The following is a 27777-nucleotide window of genomic DNA, read 5'->3' as shown; positions in this document are numbered from 1 at the left end:
TGGGCAAGCCCCTGTCGTCTGAGACAGCAGAATACAGGAGCCTGCTCTGGTGCGGGCAGCTCAGGGGAGGCAGGTGTGTGCATCAAATATGGATCCTCACAGGAAGGAAACATTCTGAAGGCTCAGAACATATTTCAAACTCATGTCACGTAACATAGGTGTCATTTTTACTTTATTTAAGGAAAAAAGGTTGGGGGGACAACAGTAATTTTCATAATACACAGTAGACAAGTTAGCACTGCAAAAAAAAGGGTTGTGTACTTGCCACCAGTCTGCTTTGCAGCTTTTATAATTAGTAAATTTAATGCAGTTTGTCATTTGTATTACTATTTAGCAAATTAATAATTGGCAAAATTAGGGTAAGTGTGCTACAACTAAGACGAAAACCTAAATAACCCATTAAAAAAATCACTTAAAATAAACCATAAATATGTGGTGCGCATTAGTGTAACAAAACCATTTTTGTAAACATTTTCTCCAACATTAACATGTGCATGAGAAAAAAGTAAAAACACTGCACTCAATACAGAAAGGGTTACTCTGATCTCAATACAGAAAGGTTATTACTTACGAAAGCTTTGACTAAACCTAGAGATATTTTTGTTTTGTTTGGAAGAGCACTCCTATAACAGTTCAATGTTCCGTATGTAATGGAATCATTACAATACTGTTTTCTCGTGTAATTTTGCCATATTGGCACTTCTGTGGAGAAGTCACTACCCTGTAAAAGGGGGGAAAATAACTCCTTTCCTAAAAGAATCTAAACATTTCAACGACTCCCAATCTTTTATGGAGAAACTTCACTGGGTACCTGCATCAAGCTATAGCAACTCAATCTGGTTTACAAGGGGGTGAGGCTAAGAAGGGAAGGAAAAAAGGCAAGTAAAGCACAGACCAGGAAGCCCCCGCCTAGAGGGACAAAGGATGGTCCAATTTCAGTAACTTAAGTCCAACAATGGATTCCATTCAGTTCACCACAAACACCAAGACAGTGCCCACGGGGTGCCTGGAGCTACACAAGCAGAGCAAGCACAACTCGGTGTGAGCTCAGACCCCTTCACCACCTATGGGAAAGCCAGTTTTCCTCAAGTTCTAAGCACTTGGTAATTCCAGTGAAACACCATTTGCATTTTTTGTGTAACCCTTGACTTACAGATGTGGAGCTTCAAGTCTTTGGATAATGTAAGACCGCGATGCCACATTCTTTGTTCTCTGCCTTCTCCCACTTAACATCAGACATTGAGCATTTCTTCAAAGACATCTGCCCACCTTTTACTGTTCTCTAAAGCCAGGGAAGGAGCCACAGTCACCTGTGCCTTTCCTTCTTCTCTTGGTATGTACACAAGTGTGTTCACTGTGGCATGTTTCATCTTATGAAAAGCCTAAGCGTGGATATAAATCACAAGCAGGAATTTAATTCTAACTAAAGTCCTGTGGTGATGGAATCCAGCCTACCTCAAATCCCTTTAAAGGTAAGATTAACTTTTCAACCTTCTCTAGGTTAATTACAAACCAGTAGGCGGCTTTGGCCTTCAGCACTGCTCCAAATTCGTACAAATGAAACATCCATTTCCATCTTCTTTTCCCTCCCCAAAAAGTAAGGCTTCTCAGCTTATCTTGTCTTTATGGGTATACACAAAACCACCAGCTGCTGTGTCTGCATTCATGGGTGGATGGATGTACTTGACTTACCAGATGTTTGTAGCTGAAAGGAGGGCCTTTTTCAAAAATACTGAACCAGGAAGAGGAAACTGACAGGGGCCAGAGTGGGTGCCAAGTGGGATGGGAAGCAGACAGGTACAAATGGCTGCTGTGTTTAGGTGGGTGGGGGCAGAGGGAAAATCCCCCATTTTCACAATATACAGGAAAAGTAACCACAAAGGAAGATTAAGCCTAAAAAACAGCAAGTTTCTTTTGATGACTGAGGTTAAAGCGGCCATAATGCAGTATTTCCACTCGGAACTCGACAAGAGGAAAGTCAGATGGCAGGACTGGGACACGGAGCCCCTGATCTTTTTCAGAGACGGTAACATCCTTAGGGGAGCTGAGTGATGACCATGAAGCCATGAAACAGATTCTTTCTCAAGACATTTATTACAAATGTCATGAATATATTCATAAAGTAAAATTGGTTTAAAAAACAGAGAACAAGAGAGCAAGTGAGGAAACGAGAAAAGCCAGGACTTCGGTATTACACCTAAAACACAGAAGATGCCGACTTCATGAATAAGCAGAATTCACTACATTCTTAAAATAGTTTTAGTGCATTGCATTTTTAGAAAAGGGAAACTCCCCCGCCCACGAGAAAAGGTTCCTGCAACACTGAACAGTTTGTGTGACTATTCTAATGTGACCACCTGTCTGCTACCACCCACCCCCCACATCGAGAACACCGAGATCTCTTGTGTCACGGGCTGCAGTTGCCCCATCAACCTTTAATGCTGAATCTGGTGAAAACAAAGCATTCTGCTTTCTAAACTTGGAAGTAAATTGCATCAGCCTTAAGGCTATTTCCCATCTTCATGGACAGTTCTTGTGCCTGCTGACTTGTGACAATAAAAGTCAAACTTCAATCTGGTCGTTTTGGTATTAAGATTAAATTAAACATTAATGGTTTCTTCCAAAAACATATAAACTAAATCACCTCTCAATGCATTAAGAACAATGAGGTAGGCAAAAAAAATAAACATGTGGTTTGAACTTTTTTCTTTCTTCTGCAAGTGCAGACTGTGGTAAAACTGTTGTTGCACTTCTAGGTTTAAACAAAAATTAAACCTTTAACTGAGGCAGTGCTAATACTGTCACACAACAAAGTTCTGGCCATTATACAAAATGCACACGTTTTCTTTTTCTTTTTTTTTCCTTTTTTTTTTGTTTAGAACCATCTGCACATGATTTAGGCAACCTGGTACACAGAAAAATGACTGAGTTCTTGGCCAGGACCCCCCACCCCAAATCCAAAGAAACAAAATGGGACCCCTTAACCCACCCCACCCCAACTCCCAAGCCCCACCCACAAAAAAGTTATCCTAGTAACTGTGTCTTTCACATTTTATAAATATTAACTTCTTAAACCTGCATCTTCTTCTTTGTCCACATATTGTCACATTACAAAAAAGAAATGTCAATTAAATACACTGTTAATGTTACTATATTAAATCTGCTCTCTGCTTCAGCACTCTGCTCCTTTTACCACCACTTCTCACCTCCTTGTGCCCACTGCCAATAAAACCTACGGCGTGTTCATGGTCGCCACTGTCAGACACCCACAAGACAGAGTCATTCAGAGACAAGGAATTCTGGAGCTGGAGGAAAGGTGTTTGCTTTCCAGTATGATGCTCAATCCCAAACACTGATAGCACCTGATGGTAGAATCTGAACAGCACCAGCTGCATTGCAGCCTTGATTTATTTTGGAGTAAGAAAAAAAAAAAAAAAGAATGGGGATAAACTGGTAAAACAGGAACAGGAAGGAGGGGAGAGAACCCAACACGTGAGGTCTGCACACACAGCTGTCCTGGTTGCCCTCGGTGCAGCTCCAAGCTCCAGTTACAAGGAATTCCAAGTTCTCAGGATCTTGAAGACTCTGGAGGCCAGTAATCCCTGGATCACACTGCTTCTACCAGCTCAGAAGAGAAGTCCTGCCTAAGGTCATGAAATAAACCTGACTGCTGCCACCAGACCGAACAGAGGCAAAGAACACCTGCAAAAGCCAGAAAAGAGAGGGCGTGGTTACCATGGTCATGCAGCACTTCCAGCCAGGGAATCTAAGCCACCATCATCCTCAACACTGTACGAGAAGCTGAGACCCCCAAAGAGCCTTTTCAAAAGAAACTGAGGCCGGGCACAGTGACTCACACCTGTAATCCCAGCACTTTGAGAGGCCAGGAGTTCCAGACCGGCCTGGCCAACGTGACGAAACCCGTCTCTACTAAAAACACCATGTGGTGGCACACACCTGTAATCTCAGCTACTCGGGAGGCTGAGGCATGAGAATCAATCACTTGAACCCAGGAGATGGAGGCTGCAGTGAGCCAAGATCACACCACTGCACTCCAGCCTGGGCAATAGGGGGAAACTCTATGTCAAAAAAAAAAAAAAAAAAAGGCCAGGCACGGTGGCTCACGCCTGTAATCCCAGCACTCTGGGAGGCCGAGACAGGTGGATCATCATGAGGTCAGGAGTTCAAGACCAGCCTGGCCAAGATGGTAAAACCCCATCTCTACTAAAAATACAAAAAATTAGCTGGGCATGGTGGTGGGCGCCTGTAATCCCAGCCACTCAGGAGGCTGAGGCAGAGAATTGCTTGAACCCAGGAGGCAGAGGCTGCATTGAGCCGAGATCATGCCCCTGCACTCCAGCCCGGGCAACAGAGCGAGACTCCATCATCAAAACAAACAAACTAACAACCCACAAAAACCTCTGGGGCGATTATCAATTTATACTTTGTAAGGAGTGACCATCTGCAGCCAATTTTTATTACAACTCAGGCTTGTTACTACTAACTCCTTATACATTGGCATATTGTGAGAACACAAAGAAAAAAATGGATGTTTCTGAAGAGTTATTTCTTTCTGCTTCTACTGTTAACACCTTCTAATAAATAAATGTCTTTAAAAAACACAATGAGCAAAAAAAAAAAAAAAAACACACACACACACAATGAGCAACAGGGAACACTCCTTAACTAATTTCTTTTTAAAAATCAACAAAAAATGTATTAATTCTTCATATAATCCATAAAGTAATAGAATTTTTGTGCCTTTTATTAATATATCTTAAAGGACATGACATGCATGATAAAAATATTTAAGTGCCTGAAATTCAAAGAATGTTATAGTTGCAGCTACAGTAAACATACTTAGGAAGTATAAGCCAACAAGCTGACAAAATCCTGGATTAGGTCTGAGCTATAGAGATTTTCAAGGTCACAGATTTGGGAGATCATCTGTAGGCAAAACTCCACTTGAAACTGAGTTGTAGGGCTGCAGAAGACAGTGGGTGGGGGTGAAGCGACTTTGTGTTTGGGATGTATTGGGCAAGCAGGACCAGCTGCCAAGGACAGATGTGTAGTTTCTTCTTTCTCACATTAAATGATTAAATGTTTAAATCTGAGAACTGGGCTGACTGCTAGTCTGTCAATGTGAGGCAAAAGGCAGAAACGTTCTTCAGAGCCAAGTTTCAAAGGTCTGACTGGACAGAAGAAAGAAAGGGTAGGGCTTAGTAAAAATCAGTTCCACCCTCGATGCCTTCTCCCTTGGCAAACAGGGATGGGTCAACGCCCCTGGCCATCTACCTGCTCCCCTCCAAAGCCAGTTTGAAAGGGACTTCCTGGGAGGAAGTTGCCACAGGAATCGTCCCTGGAGTGATACGGCCAGTTCTGAAAAGCAAAGGGGGTGTGATGCCATGGCGTCTCAGGTGCAGGAGGTTATGTTATGTCTGCATAAGATGATTTTTACTGTGAAACATTTCTGACATGCAAACCTAGGAAACAATTTCACCACTCACAGACTAACAAGGGGCATCCTCTTGACACACATCAGGCGAGAGGAACCTTTCGATGTAGGCAAATCGCACGGTGGTTCCTTCCACTCACAAAAGAATTTCAGTCAACTCAACTGGCAGCTTTTATCTTCCCTATCTCTAAACTAATTGTTATAGCCTAGACAGGTCATTTAATAGAGTTAAAAATATATATACAAAGCAAAACCCAAATATGTTAATTTCTACAGCGGAAAAATATCTCTGTCCCCTCATAGCAAAAAGCAAAACATAACCCAATCCTCACAAACATGACTAAAAAGCAACGTTTAAAAAGTTCCTTGATTATTTTTATCAAAACTCCAAGGAAATTAATAATCAAACTCCATGCAAAACAAGCCATTACTAAAAGACAGAGCCACTAAAAAGAATCCATAAGAAAACCATTACCTTGTCATTGCGTTCACACAAGAATTTTAGTCTTTGAGCCCTTTTGTGCATGAACACACCATCCAAGTGACCAGTTTCCACAGATCGGATCTCTATGGCCTTCTCTCCCCAGCCCATTGTCTGATTGGATCGAATATACGCTTTTGGGGAGGGAAAAATTACAAACCATTAAAGATAAGGAAACAGCCCTGAAAAGATGTTGCTTATGTGATAAACAAATATTTTTATACTTTTAAATCTTTTTAAAATTTAAAATTTAAATGCCTAGCATTTAAATATTTGTTTTCAAGGAACTCTGCCTTTGTAACCACCTTGTCCATTCTGTGAAGGAGTGACTTGCATCAGTGGTTGATCTATTTCATTCTCCTTAGGCCTTTCATGCCTATCTAGAAAAATGAGCCACTGAGTTTAGAGTTTAGTGCACATATTTTTATCAATCCAATCACGAGAGAAGGCAGGGAAGAGAAACGATGAGTGATCAGAGACAGTGACTTAACTACAATAAAACCAAAATAGTTTTGGAATAGAAACCCATGAGAATGTCAAATATCAGTCTTTATTACTGAACGCAAACTAGGAAACTATGCACAAGGCTGTTTGTAGTTACGGCTCTACCATTCTCAAGTGCAAATAATTTCCCTTTCTCTCCGTCTCCCTTTACCAATTCGTTACCAATTCTCTGTCTCCCTTTACAAAGTGGTCAACAAAAACATGTCCGATTTTCCTGTGGATGTTTTAAGGATTAAATGAGAGATTATGATAACAGGATTTTTAAAGTATAAAATAATTTCTTGGATTTTGTTGTAAAATAGACCTATGACTATTTCCACGGACTACAATCTAACTTTCTACCATCTACTGCCAACCACTCTGTTCAATGGTAGCCAAAAGGTCTGAAGGACATATAAAGTCAGCATGATAGATACATGCAGTCTCAGACACGGCTCCACATTCACTAATGCTGCCTTTCCCAAGTTCTCCATACCTACTGACGTAGGCATCTCTCCCCACTGTAGAACTACATCCTTGGTGATCCTTCCATATGTGTTTACATAAACCCCCTCATCTTCATAGCACACCAAAAGCTCCATTCCATCTGTATTGGGGAGGATGATGATTGCATGGGGTTTGATGCTACACTGGATCTAGAGAACAGGAACAAAGTACAGGGAAGAATGTCTGTGGTTATTTCCAGCCCTGTGAAAGTGCTCAGTAAGACTCTTGGTGAATGCGCTGGTACCATATCCCTGGTGATAAATACAGCAATTAGATAACATTTGAGAATACTCATGCAAAAATATATCCCCAAGTCTGCTCTTTCCCAGTAATATACTCTACTGACTCACATCTCCTGAGGCCCATGAAACATATTTGGATGCTGGGCTCCAACTGAGAACCACTCCCAACCCAGGGATGTTCTGGCCTGCCAGCAACTGCCCCAAATCCATCCCATGTTAGTCAAAGCAAGGGCTAAGGGGTTTTCACAAGGGCTCCACAGAGCCAGGAAGGTGGATTTCCACTTGTCTAAGAGCTTGGAGCTACTGAAAATTGCTTATCATTTAAATACTCACCCCCACACCGAGGGGAAATGAAGAATCCCTGCTTGTGTTAGTTCACTAAGCAGAGTAAAGAAAAAAGTCAAAACAAAATGAAGCCAGTCAACCAACCATAGAGTGTGGGTTCTTTCTTACGTGTGTTGGTAGATAAATGTCATAGACTGATCCGGAATCGACATCAACAGCATGGAATCCAGCACAGGATCCATAGATCACTTTCAACCTCTGGCCTTCCTCAACAGTGAGATCCACCAGTAATGGCTTATGTACCAATTCTCCAAATGACTGCAAAGAAGCCATAAGAGGGAAGTGAGAAGATGAAGGAGAACTTACTTCTAACAGATCAAACTAGAGAAGACCCAACATACTCAGTTATTCCATTACTGAGCCACACTGGCAACAACGGTAAGCAACAATACTCTACAAAATTAGTCTTTATTATGTTTTTGCCTGTTAATTAGCATCTGGAAGATACTTCTTCCAGAAGTTATGTTCCAAATCTCCCTATCCAGACCAAGATTTCTGCTCTGTCACTTACTGTGCTGTTGGCTGCCTTGATCAGAAAAGCATGCACAGTAAAATAGCGAGGACTTTCCCAAGCATACTACTCAACTATTCAAATGCACAGGAGAGCAACAGGAGTTGTAGGAGTCACACACTGAAAACTGTATCACTATTACCATACTAACCTCTATCTGAACTATAAAGATCTCTAATTTTCTGACTAGACTAAAATGGTGAAAAGGCTGTATGTGCTACAACAGCTTGGATTGTGCTGGTGGTCTCCGTTTTTCATTGACATCACTACCCACAGTTCACAAGACTAGGATAATGAAACAGCAGCTTTAAATCAGGTAATATGTATAAAACCAACTAGCACAGTACCTGGTATATAAAGAATATCAAGGTCAGATCTCAGAAGATAATATAACTGTATAACCAATTATCTTTATTCAGTAACACTTGGATTTATTTTTTAAGCAAATATTGTAACTCCATTTATCCTGCTTCACTGGGAAATCAAGCACTAGGCAATCCAAAAATATAAATTTTCCAAATAAATTAAACTTACCCCTTCAATAAAATAAAATAAAAAAACTATTCTAAAAAGCCAATCACCAGGCAATGTGAGGTATATTTGTAAATTCCATGAGTATTTTTGTGAACTCCCAAATGAAAAGAGTCCTAATTTTAACACTAAGTACTCAATCATTTACTTTCCTAAAACTGTATACATGCAAAATGGCAAAAACATCTTAATTTATACATTAGTTCAGATGTTATACCTGAGTTTTTTATTTAAACAAAAATGGAATCATATGAAATATTTTAACGTTTTTCACTTACTATGTAATACTGTTCTTTGTCATTAGAATTTCTGTAATTTAATTTTTAATTAGTATTTTATGAACAGATATACCTTAAAACTGCCCGTCAGACACAGTTTTGTTATCAAAAACACATCTAAATCTTTATACGCATCCATGACTCAGGTGAAGGTCACCTTTTTAACTGGAGGGTGGAAGTGCTGTTCTCTCTTCCTCTGTTACCACATTGCCACATCAATTATAGTGTCTACCCAACATTCATCTCTCTCTCCTTCTCACTCTGTGGGCTTAGAAAGCAGATTAACTAAGCTTATTACATTACATTACATTAGAAATGGTTTCTTATGATAAAGTTATATGCTATATTAGCACATAGCTTTTATATTAGCAATTTTAACAGTTCAGACTTTTTAAATGTATTCCCTGACTCTTGGTTGCAGCTTGCATGGCCAATACTATTTTAAAATTCACTTGATGTTGTTACCTTAAAGGCCATAAATTTGTGATATGGCTTTGGTGCCCACGCATAGACTTCCACAGAACTCTTCAAAGCAATCACCAGAAATTTGATTCTTTCATATTTTACTGAAAAACAGTAAATAAAAAAGCAAGGGAAGCACAGTCAGTATCAATATAGCCCTCTAAACTGTTTTAGTTGTCTTCTGCAAACTTTATACATATGCCTTCTATTTATTCATCCAAACAAGCAGGGGAAAAATTCAGAGACAGATCACACCTCATAGTTTCCTTTTCCAACTCTTTAATGTAGGTTGACCATCAATGAGTACTTTCACTAATGATCCTCATCTTCTTATAAAAGATTCCAAGATATTTTCTAATCAAGGACAATGCCAGGTATACCACCCTAAAGTCTTCAAGGGCTCAGTATCACTCCAAATGAATAACAACATGATTGATCAGCCAAGAGACTTCTGAAACATACAGAGAGACTGAGGTACTCCTTACAACTTTCCCGAGTCCTGCATGGGGCTCACACAGACTGAGGAAGAAAAAAGGCTTATACTAAAATATTCAGGAGTCTTGGATTCTACCAACAGAAGTATCTGTGCACAAGTCCAAGTATCACTAAGACCATTTCCTGATCTACAGAAGTAGTAAAACTGCCTCCTTCCCATAGCTATTTTGGTGCCCTTACTGCCAGGCAACTCTGACAAAACAGGTACTCCCAGGGGTCCCTGAGTACATGTGACTTACTAATGCAGATCCATGATTTCTTTACAAGCTGACATCACACCACTACTTGATTCCTTCTTTGCGCATGAAAGAGAACTTGTTAACTGATAACTCCCCTTGTTAAACTCTACATATTACCACTGTTTAAATAAATCAATAAACAAACATTAAGACACAAAGGTTTCTAAGAGTTTGACAAAACCAGTACTGTTTCACAGACATCTGCGATGATAGAAATTCTCTGTATCTGTACTGCTAATCTGATGACCACTACACACATGGGGCTATTGGATACTCAGAATGTACTAATGATATTGAGGGTTAAATTTTAAGGTTTACTTAATTTTTGTTAATTTAATATACATTTAAATAGCTCCCTGTTCCTGGTGGCAACCATAATGACAACGAATGAATGATATTATCCACACTTATTTCCTGAAAATACTTATGATTCATTCTGTACGAGTGACAGGCAAAAAGACTATTGTTCTGTTCTGGGGGAGAAGCCCAACAGACTTTTAACATGTCTGCCTCTTGCTCCCCCTGTAGGATAATCCATTCATGTACATTTCATCTGTTATGAGCTGTTTCATTATATTTAGCCTTAGATGATTTTAGTTATACCTCAACAAATAAAAACACTTTCCACTTCCAGAAAATCCTAATCCTAAAATCTATCCTAAGCAGATAGTTCTCTTTCCCGTATCATCAGAATCGTCTGAGATACTGAGGCAGCTCCCACAATCACCACTAACCAATGAGCTGAGGGGTGCAGACAGACTACACGAACAAGGCAATGCCAAGCATGACAACATCCCTGCGAACAGAGGAACTGATGATGTACAGATTTTCATAAACACAGAAAAAAGAAAACACGCAAGCAGAAACATTCAATAGGTCCGTAACATTAATCAGTTTTAGGTATATAGAAAAACTTCCTGTTTAAATTCTGTTAAGAATATCACATCTTTCCCATAAAACTTTAATTTAGCTAAGGTCCATTTTTTCTACCGTATGTCTAACATTTGTCCCAGTATTTTGTTTTTTTCATATTAAAAAAAAAAAAAAAAAAAAAGGTTTTGATTAGCTGGGCATGGTGGCAGGTGCCTGTAATCCCAACTACTCAGGAGGCTGAGGCAGGAGAATTGCTTGAACCCGGGAGGTGGAGGTTGCAGTGAGCTGAGATCACACCACTGCACTCCAGCCTGGGCAACAAGAGCAAAACTCCATCTCAAAAAAAAAAAAAAAAAAAAAAAGTTCCGGTTTTGTTTCTGTAAGATTTTATTTCATGAGAATCACTGCTTCATGCCAAGGAGAAAAAAAACAATACAATTGCCATAAAACACTGACTGGCCAGCTGGGCTCACTTACTAGTGAGGAGCACAGTAGCTGTGCACAGGCACTTAATTCAAAACGGCAGGCCATAAGCCCTAGAGTCAAACTCTCAAACTCTCTTACCAGTGCCTGCCAAGGACCTTCAGACCTCTAAGTGGAGAATAAGCCTGGCATGTAAAAAAGGACTCAAGTCAGCTGGCTTCCACTGGCAAGATTTCCTTAAAGAGGTTACCGTGAACCACATCTTACAGAGGACAGGAATGTGGACTGTCAAAGAGGAGGAGTGGAAAGACTCTCACAAGATGAACAGCGTAGGGGAGACTGAGGGTGGAGTGAGTTGCAGGGACCAACTCTGTTATGCATATAGGTGCACAGAGGGAATAAGACAATGTCTAGATGAGACTTCAAGATTAGAATGTGCCTTGGAAACAGAACACCAGAAATGATTCACGTGTTTCAGAAACAAGTTTATTATTACAAACTTCCAAAAAACCCGTGAAAATTTAAAGTTTAAAATTCAAACTGAACTCTAATTAAACTCTGGAAAAACAAAATATGACGCTTCTAGAACTTACCAACTTTATAATGTACACATCCTTCCAAATCCCCTACGGTTGTCCATCCCTGCTTCTTCTCAACTTCTGGATCATTGTGAAGTATTTTATTTCTTAACCAGGACAAATAGTAGACACGTAACTTATCCTTTTTGCCTAGCAAAACAAATATAAATATTTTACATGCATATTCAGAAGTAGGTCTCATCATTAATAACAATAGTAACCCAAAGAAACTTCTACAAAGAGTACATATCATTTTCTCCAAGAAAACCCCTTTGTATCAAAGTTTTACTAGAAACTCAATTCAAGTTGCTCAGATGGACTTTTGAAATCCCTACAGAATTATCACTGGGTACAGGCCTGGGCTAGAGGGAAAGTTTTTAAAAAACAATCAATTCACACTTATGTAGATGGGTAGTATCAATAAACTACAAAGTAACACAAATATCTGCATAATACAACCAAAAAAGCTTATAAGATGCTTTCACATGTACTATGCCATCTGATTCTCAAAACCCTCTAGAGTAGCTACTATCTCCCATTTGACAGATGAGCACAAGGGTTAAATCAATCACTTAATGCCAGCACTTAAACCTAGGGAAAGGCAAGTCACAAGCTGGAGATGTGTACCACAGAAACAGCTGACAAGGGAGTCATATCCAGAATATGTAAAGAACTCCTACAAATCAAATAGAACAGGAGATAACCCAATAGAAAAACTGGACGTGCCACTGTAACCGGAACTTCGCAAAAGAAGTGATCTCAGAGACACACAAAAAGATGCTCGTTCTCAACAGTAATAACGTGTGTTAAAACAATAATGAGATGATTTCATACACCTATTGGAATGTCTAAAATTTAAAAGACTGACAATATCAAAGGTAGGCAAGGTGTGGAACAACTAGAAACTTCAGAAACTAGTGTGTAAACTGTTAGAACTGCTTTTGTAAGTTTGGCATTATCTATTAAAATAGGACATATGCATATCTTACATATGATCTGGTAATCTCTCTCCTAATGTAAGTGTATGTGTATGCCCCCAAGTACACCAACAGGAATGTTCATAGCAGCATGGTTCCTAATAGCCCCAAACAGGAAACATTAATCTCTGAATGGATAGTAAAATGAGTAAATACATTGTGGTGTAGTCATCTAAAGGAACAAAGAGAAACTACAGCTACAAGCAACAACAACATAAACGATGGTGGGCAAAGCCAGCCACACACTCACATCAACAAGCTAAGAAGAAAAATCACATGATCATATCAACAGATGCAGAAAAACATTTGACAAAACCCAACACCTACTCACAATAAAAACTTTCAGGAAAATAGGAATAGAGGAGGAACTGCCTCAATTTGATAAGAAACATCTACCATAAAACCCTACTGCTAATGTCATACATAACAGCAAGAAACTAGATGCTTTCCTTGTAAGATAGACAACAAGGGAAAGATTTCCCTTCTCATAACTCCTAGTAAATGTTATATTGGGTGTCCTAGCTAATGCAATTAGAAAAAAAAGGGAAATAAAACGTACAAGGACTGGGAAGGAAGAAATAAAACTGTCTTTCTTCACAGAAGACATGATTGTCTACATAGAAAATCCTGAAGAACCAATAAAAAAAAAAAAAATCCAAAACCAACCAACCAACCAAAAACCCTGCTGGAACTAACAAGCGATTATAGCAAGAATTATAGCAAGGTTGCAGGATACAAGCCTAATAAAATAAAAAGGTTGGTCACTTTCCTGTATTTCCTGTTTACCAGCAACAAACCATTAGAATTTAAAATTAAGACTACAACACCATTTATACTAGTACTTAAAAAAACAAAACGGGTACAATAAATCTAATAAAATTAGTCCTTTGCTAGTTTTATTTAAAGAAAACTGCAAATTCTGATGAAATGAAAGAAGAACTAAATAAATGGAGAGAGATTTCCATCTTAATGGATAGAAGATTCAGTATTGTCAAGACATCAGTTCTTCCCAACTTGATCCATAGAGTCAATTCTAATCAAAGTCCCAAGTTATTATGTATGTATCAATAAGTTGACTCTAGAGGCAAAAGACCCAACACAGTCAACACAATATTTAAAAAGAACAAAGTTGAAAGACTGACAGTACCTGACTTCAAGATTTACTATAAATCTACAGTAATCAACACAGTGTGGTTATTAGCACCAAAAGAGACAAATACATAAATGGAAAAAAAAGAAAAAATGAGCCCAGAAATAGAACTGTATGCCGGGCGTGGTGGCTCATGCCTGTAATCCCAGTACTTTGTGGGGCAGAGGTAGGCGGATCACAAGGTCAGGAGTTCGAGACCAGCCTGACCAACATGGTGAAACCCCGTCTCTACTAAAAATACAAAAATTAGCCAGGCATGGTGGCACGTGCCTGTAATCCCAGCTACTCGGGAGGCTGAGGCAGGAGAATTACTTGAACCTGGGAGGCGGAGGTTATGGTGAGCCGTGATCTCACCAATGCACTCCAGCCTGGATGACAGATCAAGACTCCGTCTCAGAAACAAGAAACAGAACTATACAAATATAGTAGTAATCTTTGACAAAGGAGCACAAGCAATTCAATGGAGAAAGGCTGGTCTTTTTAATGAATGCTGCTGCAACAACTAGATACCCACATGCAGAAGAAACCACCACTACACAAACTTTGAAACTTTCACAAAAATCACTTCAAAATGGATCATGGACCTAAATGTGAAACACAAAGCTATAAAGCAGATTCTAGAAGGTAACAGAAGAAAATCCAAGGGACTCTGGATTTGGCAATGACTTTTTAGACACAATACCAGAAGCACAATTCATGAAAGAAAAAGCTAGTAAGTTGGACTTCACTAAAATTAAAAACTTCGCTTCTGTAAAAGACATCATTCCACAGCATGAACAAGCAAGCCACAAACGGGCAGAAAGTATCTGCAAAACACATACCTGACAAGAGACTTAAATCCAAAATAAAACTCAACAATAAGAGAGCAACAATCCAATTACAAAATGGATTAAAGATAGAAGAAATACCTCACCAGAAGATATACATAGGAGATGTACCATATGTCATTAGGAAACTGCAAATTAAAGTGAGATATGCCTATTAATTCCTACACCCCTTCAGAATGGCTAAACTGCAAAATACTGAAAAAACGTTTAGAAAAAGTCTCAAAAAAAAAAAAAAAAAAAAAAAAGACATAGCCGTCACTAGAACACATACTGTTTTATCATTAGATAAAATTAGTTCAATGAAGGCAAAATCGACCTAACGTGTTCAAAGTCTGGACAGTGCTTGCCTCTGGGGGCAGTCCCTGGGTGGCTTCACAGGGCAGTTTTGGGGTGTTGGCAATGTTCCATGTCTTCAGACGGTGGGGCTATCTGGATGGATTCTGAGAGTGTCAGCTCACTGAGCTGTATGCTTATCTGTACTTTCTGTGTATGTCATACTTCAGTATCATCCTTTTAACTTTTGGGGAATTGTTTGCAGGAAAATATTCAATACATGTTAAGAGAAGAAAAAGACCACATAGTTTTACATATAATGTTTTGTTTCCATCTTGTGAGATGTATTTACAGAAAAGAGGAGAGGGAAATACAAAATGTTAGTAAGAGTTACCTCTGAGATTGGGGTGACATTTTGTTTGAGTCTTCCTAAGTTTTTTCTATTTTTGAAGCTTCCTACAATTGACATGTACTACATTTATGATTGTGAAAACCATTAAAAGCTAATAAGGAAGAAAAAAAAACAGAAAAGTAGAACAAAAAATGATTACTGGTATCAGCTGATTATAATGGTTAATTTGTTTTTTTTGAGACAGGATCTCACTCTGTCACCCAGGCTGGAGCGCAGTGGTGCTATCACAGCTTACTGCAGCCTCAACATCCCAGGCAAAAGCAATCCTCCTGCTCTGGCCTCTCAAATTGCTTGCATTACAGGCATAGGCCACCGCACCTGGTCTCAGCTGATTACTGATCCCCATGAACTGTCTAGTTTCACTGGATCACTAAATGCAGATTTGTTTTCTCCAACTTAAATAACTACCAGCCATCAGAACTCTAGTTTTAAATGGCTGTTTCCTCATTTAAGTATAAATAGTGAAATTTTTGCATTTCAAGAAACTCCTTTACTTAACAACCAAAAGCATATATGAGAAATAAAATAACTACAAGCAAATATGTTACATAACAAGCTTGTACTAACAAGCAGATAATTAAATCAAAACCATTGGTGGTTTCATAAGTGATTATAATATCATAAGTGACTGTAAGTGGTGGTATACAAGACCCATTTAAAGTCTTACAATTTTGCATACCATTTGACCAAGCAATAACACTAATTATTAGGAAATTATGATCTATGTAACATGGTATGCGCCTAAAGGTTAAGTAAGCTACCAGTATATCTGTGAAAAATGTTCACATGAGAGAAAAAAAAAAGGGAATATACCTAAAGGGCAACAAGAGAAGATAAGTAAATACATTTTAATACATCTATGCAAGGAAACAGCCTGTGGTCATATACAATGGAGACCATGGAAGGATGTTCAATGGCATGGAGAAAGCAGACTACGTGTTTTGGACAATCAGGCCTGGATGGGATACACCCGAACTTCAGGACAGAGGTTGCCATGGACAGGTAGATGGGGGAGGAACAGGGATGCTGACTGTATATACAACAGTGTACTGTGACAACTGTTCAAACCAGCGAGTTATAGTTAGTACGTGGGTGCCATTATTCCTATTATCCCCTGTATGTTTGAAATATTGTATAACCATTTTTATGCAGATTTTTTCCCTTAAGTGTATAGTGAGTGTGATGTATGCTTAAAAGACTGGAAGTTAAAAACTTACAAAAGTTAAAAGATATGATCTCTGGATGATTTTACTTTTTATTTCTCCTAGTTGTTTTCCTGTAGTAGTTTATATTATACAATTTACACTAAGAAAAATGCTCTTCTTAAAAAGAGACGTAATTGGCCTGGCGCAATGGCTTGCGCCTGTAATCCCAGCACTTCAGGAGGCCAAGGTGGGCAGATCACGAGGTCAGGAGATCGAGACCATCCTGGCTAACATGGTGAAACCCAGTGTCTACTAAAAATACAAAAAATTAGCTGGGCGTGGTGGCGGCGCCTGTAGTCCCAGCTACTTGGGAGGCTGAGGCAGGAGAATGGCGTGAACCCGGGAGGCGGAGCTTGCTGTGAGTGGAGATCGCGCCACTGCACTCCAGCCTGGGCGACAGAGCGAGATTCTGTCTCAAAATAAATAAATAAAAATAAAAATAAAAAAGAGACATAATTGTCTTAATTCACATAATAAAAACCATAATACTATACTTTTACAATAACGGCAAAGAATACTTCCTTTTGCATGTACAAAAATTAGCCGGGCGTGGTGGTGCTCGCCTGTAGTCCCAGCTACTCAGGAGGCTGAGGCAGGAGAAATGCTTGAACCCAAGGAGGTGGAGGTTGCAGTGAGCCGAGATCACACCACTGCACTCCAGCTGGGCAACAGAGCGAGACTCTGTCTCAAAAAAAAAAAAAAAAAAAAAAAAAAAAGTCTGGTGGAAAGGAGTGGCCAGAGACCTACATATTGGATAAGGCAAATGAAATCTAACAAGCAACTGGGCAGAGAGAGCAGTGAGAGATGCCAGTGAGAAAGCATACATTCGTATGCTTCTCAAGACTGCTTTTGGAGGAGCCACAGATCAAATGCGCGTGTGTGAGTTGCATCTGAATACATCTTCAGCTCACATGATTGTCAAGCCTCGATGCGGCTGTATCTTATTTAATCAGTACATCAGAGAATGAGCTAACTGAAGTTTAGTGTGTAAAGCTACAATACTGTTAAGATTGTTTAGTGTGCAAAGCTACAACATTGTAAAACAACCTTGTAAAGCTACAAGATTGTTAACAATAGTGTTAAGATGGTGTCACATATTCTGCTTTACAAAACAAATACTCACCAGATATTGTCACCAAGACATTCAAGCCCTCAAGTACGTCCATTTGTTGAAATCGTCTTCGGTTGATCAGAGGATAGACCTTCCCTTGGCCACTTCTGTCCAGCAGCATCAGGCCACTCTCTGTACCCACTAGCAAATTCACTCCTGTTTCAGGGACACAGAAAGGCCTCAATTTTATGCTATGCTTGGCAAATCCCCAGGTTGCACAGAAAGGATAACATCATCTATTTGGAAAAAAGTGCAGCTTCCTTAATTCACCCAGAAGAAGAAATCCTTAAAATAGTCAGAGGTCAAATAGTTAAAGTAACCAATCCTGTAACACATCACCATGTAGCAATGATGCTGACATATTTAAACATAAGAAAGGATAAGGGAAAGAAAAAGAAACCCTTATCCCATCAATTTCCTTAATAATCCATTAGTTTCTAATTCTTCCTCAGTTCCTCGAGAATGTTATATGCTGATTATTTCCTGTCTTTACAGATTCTATGTCTAATTAGCCACATCACACATTTGAACAAACCTTCACCTGATACCATGATCTCTTTGTGCTTCCTTATCTTTCATTGGCAAATCTCTGGAATGGGCCACATACAGCCCTCAAATCCTTAACAGCTTATGATTTGGCTTCCATCACTCACGTTTAAGCTTTTCTTAAAGATTACTTTCCACCATCATCAAGAAACAACTGCACTCAGTTCTCTTGTCCCTCCATTTCTTAGGACTATCAAAATATTGTGACCTCCCCATGTGACTCACCCTATTTCTCTAACCTTGTACTGTCACAGTCTCCACACTCTTCTGCTGTGATGTGACATCTCCTTCCTTGTTTCCACACCTGCCCTCTGCTTCTTCAGTGGAGACATTTCCACTGGTGTCCATTTGGTGACACACACACACCTGTGTGTGAGCGTGCCTCAAAACCAGTGACTCCTAATACCACGCTGCTACTTTGCCTCCTGCTTTCCACCCACTGCAGATCTCTACTGAAACTAGCCTCATAACTTTTGCCATTTCTATCAACAGCTCCCAAGCTGCTCTGCAAAACTAGCTAAAACTGGCCACTAGAGCCAGAGAAAACCTCTTCTCTGTGCCTACTTTCCCTTTCCTCTGCTCTCACAATTGTTCAGGCTTTGGCAGCCTTATAAGTGATGGACAGAGACCTTAATTAAGGTTGTTAAAGGAGCTTCTCTCTACTTTCTCATGATGTACATCCAATCAATCCTAATCTTGCTAAAATACTCAAGTTATGACTACCTTCAAAAACTGCACATTCCATGTAGAAATTGTCCCAAAGGCCTTGGGCTGGCATCTAAGACTGATTACCGCTTGGCCAAAGCACTTCTCCCTCTTGATCATTCATGTATTTCCCCAAATGCTCTTGTTCCTTGATCTAGAACCTTCACTGTCAGAATCACCTTTGTAACATGTAGCACAGACAACCTTACATTCCTAGGGAATTGGATACATGTATGTATGTGCTGATTTCCTCAGTCATCAACTCATCAAGACAAGGAATAAAGTATTTGTGTAGAGGGAGTGAGGGGGAAGAATATCATGGCACACACACGTATGCCCACACCCCATTTCCAGATAATTTGAAATAAATAATTGTGACGGCACTGACAGAACAACGCTCCTAGAGCTGTCTCTCAGTTCGTGCCTGGTCCCTATCGAGTTGACCGAGTTGGGATTATCCCAACATCTGGAGGAGAGTATCCACCCAAGCAATGCTTGTGGGGATACTGATTTAATGCTTAGAGATTAAAAAAAAAATGCTGTACAACTTAAAGAAAAATATTTAAATATGTAATATGTGATTCATTTTCATATAATTTTATTTGTGAGGTTGGCCATTCTGCCCTGACTATATCCTTGTCAAGGTGGAACTTATTTGAATATTATGCTTAGTGTTTTCCCTGCATATATCTAGGCAAATTGATCTAAAACAGCTCAGAAATTATTGGCAGAAAAGACGCATACTTATTGATAGAACTGCTGCCAGACAGATACCATTTCAAAGGTTCTATTTTACACAATATTTTGTTATTTTCCTGGTCAATCTTCAGTATCAAGTAGATTTTTTTAAACTCCTATGTCAAGAATCTGGTAATAACTACACAAAATATGAGCCTTGTGACAAAATATTATTTGCATTTCTAAAAATAAACATATAAACATCAACCTCAAGATTTTACAGTGAGAAGGAATGAGGGAGTAACAAGATAAGCTGAAGACTCTTTTCAAAACACAAAAGCTGAAGGTATTGTGGCACTTACACTCTATCTTCTACTTCTCCATGATATATTTCCAAATTGTATAATTGTACAGTATAATTTTATAAAGTACTGAATGCTAATAGTCAAAAGAATATAGTCACTGTGAAGTCCTTGGAAATTACGAGCATGAAAAATGAAAGATACTGGGTTGCATGTTGCAGTAAGTTTTTATAAATATACTTCTCCAACATTTCCACTGCTAGATATGATTGAATTTTATAGTGAAAACAGTCAACCTCAGGGTTCAGGGGTACAATGTACACTATTGAGTATAATGTGCACTATTTGGGTTGATGGTTACACTAAAAACCCAGACTTCACCACGATACAATATATCCATGTAACAAAACTACTACTAAAAATTTGTTCAATAAAAATAAAATGGAGATTAATCATTCCAATATTTGACAGTTAAAATGAGTCAAGCATATACATGTGCCACACCAGTCTGCTAATACACCACTCTGCATGTGACAGGAGATGGGCATCACAGAAGTCTTCCATCCTGTCTATCCACAAACTGTTCAAAGCAATACTTCTCTAAAAGACCAGCCACTGCTCAGAATAAAAATGAAAGTGTTAGAGTAGTGGCTAGACACCTACCCCATAAGGCAGCACACAGAATTTCAGAGTTAAACCTCTTCTTGTATTTACGAATCTCTGGGGTATCACTCTGTGGCCTAGTGTTGGTAGGATTCACATTGACCACTGAGCCTTTCCGGGTAGGATCTTGCCTTATGGCTTCTGGTCTCATCCCATCACAGGAAAATCCCACTGAAACACAATACATTTGAAATTATTTTCTGTACACACACACACCATGCCTGCCTCCCTCCCCCAATACACTTCAAGTAAATATTCATGTGGTATAACCAACACTTTGTCAAAGAGAAGGTATCTGTAAGCAATATATATGGAAAAAGGAAATGGACTCTGCAGAGCATTGCAAATAAGGCAATCCAACTGGGATGGGAAGTTTCTGTACCAGAGGTCTGTGCCTGTGAACAACCAGCTACACCTAAGCCACCCAAAAGAGCAACTCAAAGATAAAGTCCCATTTGTCAGCTGCTTTCTTGTTGCTACTGTACTTACCCACAGAAGTCACTGTTGTTCCACTAGATGGAGAAATCTGTAGTAATCTGGGGTCTATAAAAGGTGTAAAGGAGGAGGAAGATTTGTGTTTCTGGAGTGTGCTACTAGCGGACTGAGTCTGCAATGTAAATTTCAATGTTATTAATACAACTGGCATTTTTAAAATGAACATTAAAAATATACATTTCAATTCACTTCTGTGTTGCACTAACTATTTCCCAATACTTTGCTCTATTTCTCTTGCATCATTACCCCAAAAAATGCTCTGCAGGGAGCTTCCACATGGCATAGCAACCCTCAGGGCAGGCTGCTTTACTTGGAACCACTGCAGGAGCCATATCTCTACCAGAGACATTGCTCATTTACAAAGCGGTGCTGCAAGCTACCAATGAAATCTATATTTCGTGTGCCTAGCTTGAAAACAAATTAAGTAAATACTTATAATGAAACTCCTAAAGGAGGTCTGAAATGTCTATCTCAATTCACCCATTTCTGAATTTATTCTCCTACCCAAAAGAGTCCAAATAACCTATGCTGGAATATTGGCAATTATTAATAATTCTAGTTATTTTAAATTGAGCCTCTTGCCAGAAAGCTACAGAAGCTTTGGCTATTGTTGTTTTAGGTGCATCACCATTAAACCCATACCAAATGGGGACTCATTAGTGAAAGTGCAAATGACAAAAGAAGGCACATCCTTTTGATCTTTTAGGAGCACTAGTGTTTTGGTTAATAATGTAACTTAAGACAAAAAAACACAAAGAAAGTGAAACAAATTGTTAAGTGGAAATGTAATGACAATTAAAAACAAAACAAACAGAAAAATAAATTTGCCGGTTTAGTGAGTTAAGGGTTATAGTAAAATACTGCACATTAGAGCGAAATGGAGCAAAGTTTAAAATATAAATATAAGGAGGAATGTGAGTGTAGGTGGGAAATAGATCTCAGGAGAAAAAAGGAACATGTCTGATCAAGTGCTTTTGTCCTGTACCATTGGACCCCTCCATGGACACCGAGAGTCGCCATGTCCTAGAGCCCATGCCCTCCCCGAAGCTTCCCACCTGAACGTCTGTCCCCTGGCAGCTTCCCTCCCTGTCCCATGAGTCAGTGGCCAGTCCAGTCGATGCCAAGCCTGTCTAGGAAGCGGTTGACTTGCCCCTGCTCCTCAGGAGGAGAGGATTTTTCTGATTCTTTCTAACCTCCCTCAACTGGTAGATAAAGGCACTGAAACCAAATCTTCTGTGGAATCAAATCACTTGTTTAATTCAGTACGGGTGCTCGAGTGGGCTACGTCACTACACCTGGAGTATAACCCTGTTCAAAGAGCAAAGAATCACCCAGACTGAGCTAACACCCAGACTGAGCACCACAACCAAGCCTTCAAAGGAGCACACAGATTTCCCATACAAAATTTTAAATTAAAAACAAGCTCAAACCTTTGCCCTTCTTGCTTAACATCCTAATTTTTTCTAGGTTTCCCAAAAATAATTCGGCTTCTAAACCACTGAGTGATTATAAATTTCAAAGAACGAAATCCTTAACAGAGTTGGTGAAAACAAGTAAGAGTAATCAACCAACAGCCACCCCCAAAACAAGGAAAAAAAAAAAACAAAAAACACCAGCTCTGTTTGAAAGAGACTCCTGTACAGGATAACAAGTTTGTCCAGGTAAGTCCAAGCCTGCTGAACCGAATCTTCCTATATTTTATTTATTGGATAAAAAGAATGAAAAAGGCAGATTCCACAAATGACTATAAGAATTTCATGCCAAATACATAATATGGATCTGAGGATACAGCATTTTATTTAGACTTTAAAAAAAAAAAAAAAACTAGATAAAGAAAGCCATGCAACTCTACTTATCTAGAGAACAGTAAACAGTGAACTGGCAAGTTTTGGGGAGCTGATCTAAGGTTAAGGGGTTTATATGCAGATCTGAAACATGTTACTTGGGGTTGGGGAGAAGGGTAGGTGACAGAGAAAGCAGGGTGGGAAGGGAAGGGGTGAGGGTGTTGGAAAGGTCTCCTTTGCAAACTAACTCCTAGGCAGTGCTGGTCTAACCCCAGGAAAGCAGCCAGCTGTGGTGCGAGACATACCTCATTAGCAGTGAGCTTGTCCTGGGGTGTCTGTGGGGACATGGTGGGTGTCGGCTGGCTGGAGGATGGGGAGGAGGAGGTGGAGGAAGTGGAGGAGGAATGGCTTTGCTGTAAGAGATCTGGCAAGAGGTGAATGCGACCGGCAAAGCCATTGCTCTCATGATGGCTGGCACGCTTTTGGTCAACTGTACTCTGTAGAAAAAACAGGCACACTTGTCTCGCTCAAGCGCAGCTCAAATTGCCTATGGCCCTATTGATAACTGCTTTGTTTAAGGTGCTGCGTGACTTATAAATTCTGCTAAATTACCAAGGAAAAACCAAAGAAATTAGCCTGAACTGCTCACACTTCCTCACCAAATGCCTAACTTGAGCCAACAGAATTCAAAGTACCTCATCTGGTGGCTGCACAACTCGAGCAGTGAGTGTTTGTTTAATCTGGTTTATCTGTTGCGCTAGCTTCTGTTACCAAAACCAGTATCCTTTTTTTTTTCTTTTTAAATCTTTCTTTGTAAAGCTCCAGAAAGTACCTGTGGATTCTCTGAATCCTGGTCTTTTCCATGTTCTTCCTACTTTCCATCCGAATGCATTGCCATAGCATGAAACACAATTAGGGCAAAGTCCAAAATACTAAATAGGTGCCCTGTTCTATTTAAATGAGAAGCGCATCACTTTAATTAAGTCTAAGCTAAGAAACGAACAGACAGTTAAAAAGCTTAGTGATCCAAACTGAGCATATCTGGGTGGCACACATTTAATTATTCAACAAGTGAAAAACTAACATTTTGGAACACAGAAGAGAAACCTCCCGAACCCTTCTGCTCTCCGAGTCTCTGGGCCTGTGATGAGGCTCGTCCTGCCTGCCTCACCCGCTCCCGCTGTGGCGCTGCAGACACTCAGAGCCAAGCGTGCTCTGCAGAGCCAAGGTGGTTACTCTGCCAGACTCCAGACCTGCTTCCTCACTCTGCGAGCCTGTTTAAGGACTCCCTGTGGCTTCTCTCCCCCTCAGACATAGACTGTGAGACTCAGCGCGGTGCTTGAATGAGGGCTGCCGCAGACATGCAGAGGAGCAGCGATGTGGGGTGGAGACTACTCGCTACCTTCCGGGCATGCAGTACACACCTGCCTCCCTAGCCCCCGACACTTGACACTTGACCCTCTGGGACTTGTTAACATGAAAACAGATGATGATGGAGAAACAGCATGAGTGAGTGAATGAGCAAGTGGGTTAATGACCACAGGAGAAGCTCAGCCTCTGACGACAGAGAAGACACGGGTACCTGGCGGACGATTAGAGTGCCCTCCTTGGATGGGGTCATGGCCGGCTCACTTTCTACATCATCATGGACAATCATGGTTTTCACAGATTCCGTTTCACCATTGCTCAAATTCAGAGATGACCTATAGAGACAAAATCCAGAAGTGAAAGGCCTTAATCTCTGGAGTCAAGGAGATCCTGTTTATGCTTTTTGCCTTCTCAAAATCAAAACATGAGAGGAGGCTACCGGTATAAAACCTCCTCCAAAAAAGCAACTGCTTAGCTTTCTCCCTTTAACAAAGAACTTCCTTCCAGTGCCATTTGTTTCTGAGCAAAAACTTAGAATGAGTAATCACAGCTCATTAAAGTAGTTATATCAAACTGAAATTTCCCCTGGATCATATATCCTCCAATCAAAAGGAAAAAATAAAGTACACGCTGGGGTGCTGGGGGAAGCACTGACACATGCACACACCAGCGAGGAGAAGGGGAAACACAAGGCGGCCTGCTGCTGAATCCATGAGAACTACGTAGCAAGTGCTCATGGGGTCACGCAATAGTCTAGGCACAACTGGGTCCCAGCGGAAAGCAGGCTCTGAGAGAAAACTCTCATCAGCTCTAAAAGAGGCCGGGGACTGACGCTGCTCTGGTGTCCTCCGGTCCCGAGGTGGACTCGTCGGCCCCTTCCTGCTCCACATCATCGTCCTCCTCATCTGTCGTCCCCGACTCCTCACTGGATGAGGAGTAGTCCGTCACTTTGTGAGGCGGCCGTACATCTTCCACCGCTCGAAGCTCTTTGGCCAGTGCGGTCAGATCCTAAAGCAAAGGACAGAGAAGAGAGAGTTAAGTAAGGCAACAGGGGGGCAGGGACAGGAGAAGATGAGAAGTTCTTTAACCATAAATTGCCACAATGTCAGTTTTGTAAGACTTTTGTAGAGTAGTTACCCAGTTTCATAAGAAAGTGAGCTCCTAATGGCTTTTGATAGAAAAGACCAAAGAAAGTCAAGAGAGAGATAAAAAAAAAAAAAACAGAAGACACCAAAAAAAAGTCAAAGATGTCATACACAGTTCAAATCCCATGCCAATAAAAAAACACAATGATCTGCTTATGATAAGCTCACAGTATTGTTGTTTTTTAATATGAGGTAAAATTCTAGATCAACAAATGTATATACACAGACCCTTGGGCTTTGTTGTAAGGACATCTCCCCATATGACAAAGTCTTCTTTAGACGTAGCAACGCTCTAGTTAAACAGGCCTGATATAAAAGGTTTTGAGGGATACATTTTTATTTTACTTCAACTTTTATTATTTAAAAACTTCAACGCTCTAAGGTTTAATATTTAATAAATGTTTATATTTACTATTTGTAGGATATTTATGAAATTTTAATAAATATTAACATTTTACTATAATCAACATTTTAGGTTTAATATTTTATTAATAAAAGTTGTAGAAACGTAACTTCCCTCCCACAACTCTTTAAATCAGGCCTATTTAGCTAGAGGCTTGCTTTCTGGACTGCCCCCTTTAAAGAAGACTTTGTCATATAGGCATGTGTCTTCACACCAAAGCTCAAGGATCTGTGTATATACGTTTGCTGATCTAGAATTTTACCTCATACTGAAAAACAAAAAAAACAAAAAACTTCAAACCTACATTACAATGAAAGAGGAGTGAAGTGAGCACTAGGATGCCATTTACATCTCACTTCACTGACTGTTCACGACCTGCCACATTCATGGACAAGTCCGAGACACATGAAGAGACAGTGGCAACCCTGAGTGTGGGGGCAGGAGGCTATGGGCGTCCCTATCGCCCTCCTTCAAGCCTTACCACATCCCCCTGTAACACCACCTATGAATAGGAATATCCGAAAGAAAAGAAACCAGTAGTGGAATTTGTTCCAAAGGCTTCGTTTCCCTTTACTCTTCCACACTGAGGTATTCTTAAAACTCAATCAATCCACCAAATAATAATTTTCAAGAGTGATTACTATTTATACTCCACATTTTCATATAAAACTCCAAATTCATCTTTTTTTGGGAATTTTATTTAAAAGTAACCACTTTTTTAAAAGGCAGTCTATGTAATTCTTTTTGTCTTTTATTTCTAGCAGTTCCAACTTGGTTTTCTTTTTTTTTTTTTTCCCACAGTTGAGAATGTTTCTTTTCTTTGAGCTTGAGCCTCTGAAATTACAGTGATTGGACTCTGAGTCTTGCTATTAGTATTTCGTGGTGATAGCTGCAGCTTTTTAAACAGTTACTCAAAAAAGCTACATTTAATAACAATAAATACAGCAAATGTTATGTTAAGAAAGCTGGAGTAAAGTTTAAGGTTTTTAAATTCCAGAAAAGAACAAGAAGTCAAGTTGAGGAAGGAGCAGGACCGCAGCTTGAATACAAGCTGAGCTGACAGGCGGCCGGAGTGCTGCTCTGAGGCGGAACTTTTCAGAGATGGCGCTTACCACTTCGCCCTTCAGGACAGCGCAGTTTCGTGGAGTCCGAGAAGCCACCGTTGAGGAGGAATGCACAGTACAAGGAAGCACGGGAGAAAGAAGGGGAGAGGGAGAAGTACAGAAATCAGTTCAAGCAGGAAATGAAAACTCTGACAGGCTTAAAATTCCGCGAAGTGTGCATAATTACGTGGTCAGGTAACATCAGAGGGATTAAAAGAGAAGGGTGAGAAGCAGTCACAACTATCACCCCAGGTACCAAAAAGCAGAAGGTAGGCAACCAGTGAGTTTAAGAAGGTGATTTTTAAAAACTTACTCTAAAAGCCAGTATTGTAAATGACAAACCAGAATAAATAAAGGTTAATGCCAAGAAAGAGATAAAAAACCTTTTCTTTTGTATTTTTTTAAAAACATCAGTTGCCTTAGAAGGAAGTTTCGTTAAATAAAAACTATACTTTGTTCTGCATTATTTTGTAAGGCTGACTGTACACCAAGTGTATGGCTGGAACAATAGAACACAAAGTTTCACCCACTTGAGACTTTATGCAGGGAAAGCAGATGACACCAATGTAAGGGAACAAATATGTCTGGGGTCTAGGTCATTCCTTGTAATTCCTCAAATCTGTGAGGGGCCCTCGCAGAAGAGACTGCAGGCCTCTCAACCACATATTTTTAATAGAAAGATCGCATTCAAGTCTGAAATAAGTAAAACTGATTTTGCACAATCCTT

General features: G+C 39.8%; 1 protein-coding gene across 50 annotated transcripts in view; it reads right to left on the bottom strand.

Moving 5' to 3' along the window:
* Positions 1–155: 155 nt before the first annotated feature.
* The window catches only part of MAP4K4 (mitogen-activated protein kinase kinase kinase kinase 4), a 191719-nt gene continuing 164097 nt past the window's right edge, over positions 156–27777 (bottom strand). For 17 of the 50 annotated variants that reach the window (XM_045368703.2, XM_074011140.1, XM_065526666.2 and 14 more), the window contains 12 exons: positions 25232–25407; positions 24614–24734; positions 23337–23528; positions 21242–21359; positions 20753–20923; positions 17871–18014; positions 11919–12053; positions 9299–9399; positions 7622–7771; positions 6916–7075; positions 5931–6070; positions 156–3702 (listed from right to left, as the gene is read on the bottom strand). In XM_045368703.2, coding sequence (XP_045224638.1) covers positions 3619–3702; positions 5931–6070; positions 6916–7075; positions 7622–7771; positions 9299–9399; positions 11919–12053; positions 17871–18014; positions 20753–20923; positions 21242–21359; positions 23337–23528; positions 24614–24734; positions 25232–25407 — 1692 coding nt within the window. In that variant the 3' untranslated portion in view covers positions 156–3618. Of the gene's footprint in view, positions 3703–5930; positions 6071–6915; positions 7076–7597; positions 7772–9298; positions 9400–11918; positions 12054–17870; positions 18015–20752; positions 20924–21241; positions 21360–23336; positions 23529–24613; positions 24735–25231; positions 25408–27777 lie in introns of all 50 variants that reach the window. The other 33 variants (XM_015433294.4, XM_074011144.1, XM_065526675.2 and 30 more) reach the window with 3 other exon arrangements.

Source organism: Macaca fascicularis, chromosome 13 (genome assembly GCF_037993035.2).
Source record: "Macaca fascicularis isolate 582-1 chromosome 13, T2T-MFA8v1.1".
NCBI lineage: Eukaryota > Metazoa > Chordata > Mammalia > Primates > Cercopithecidae > Macaca > Macaca fascicularis.
Note: the sequence above shows the minus strand (reverse complement) of the source record. Positions and strands in the feature narration are given on the sequence as shown.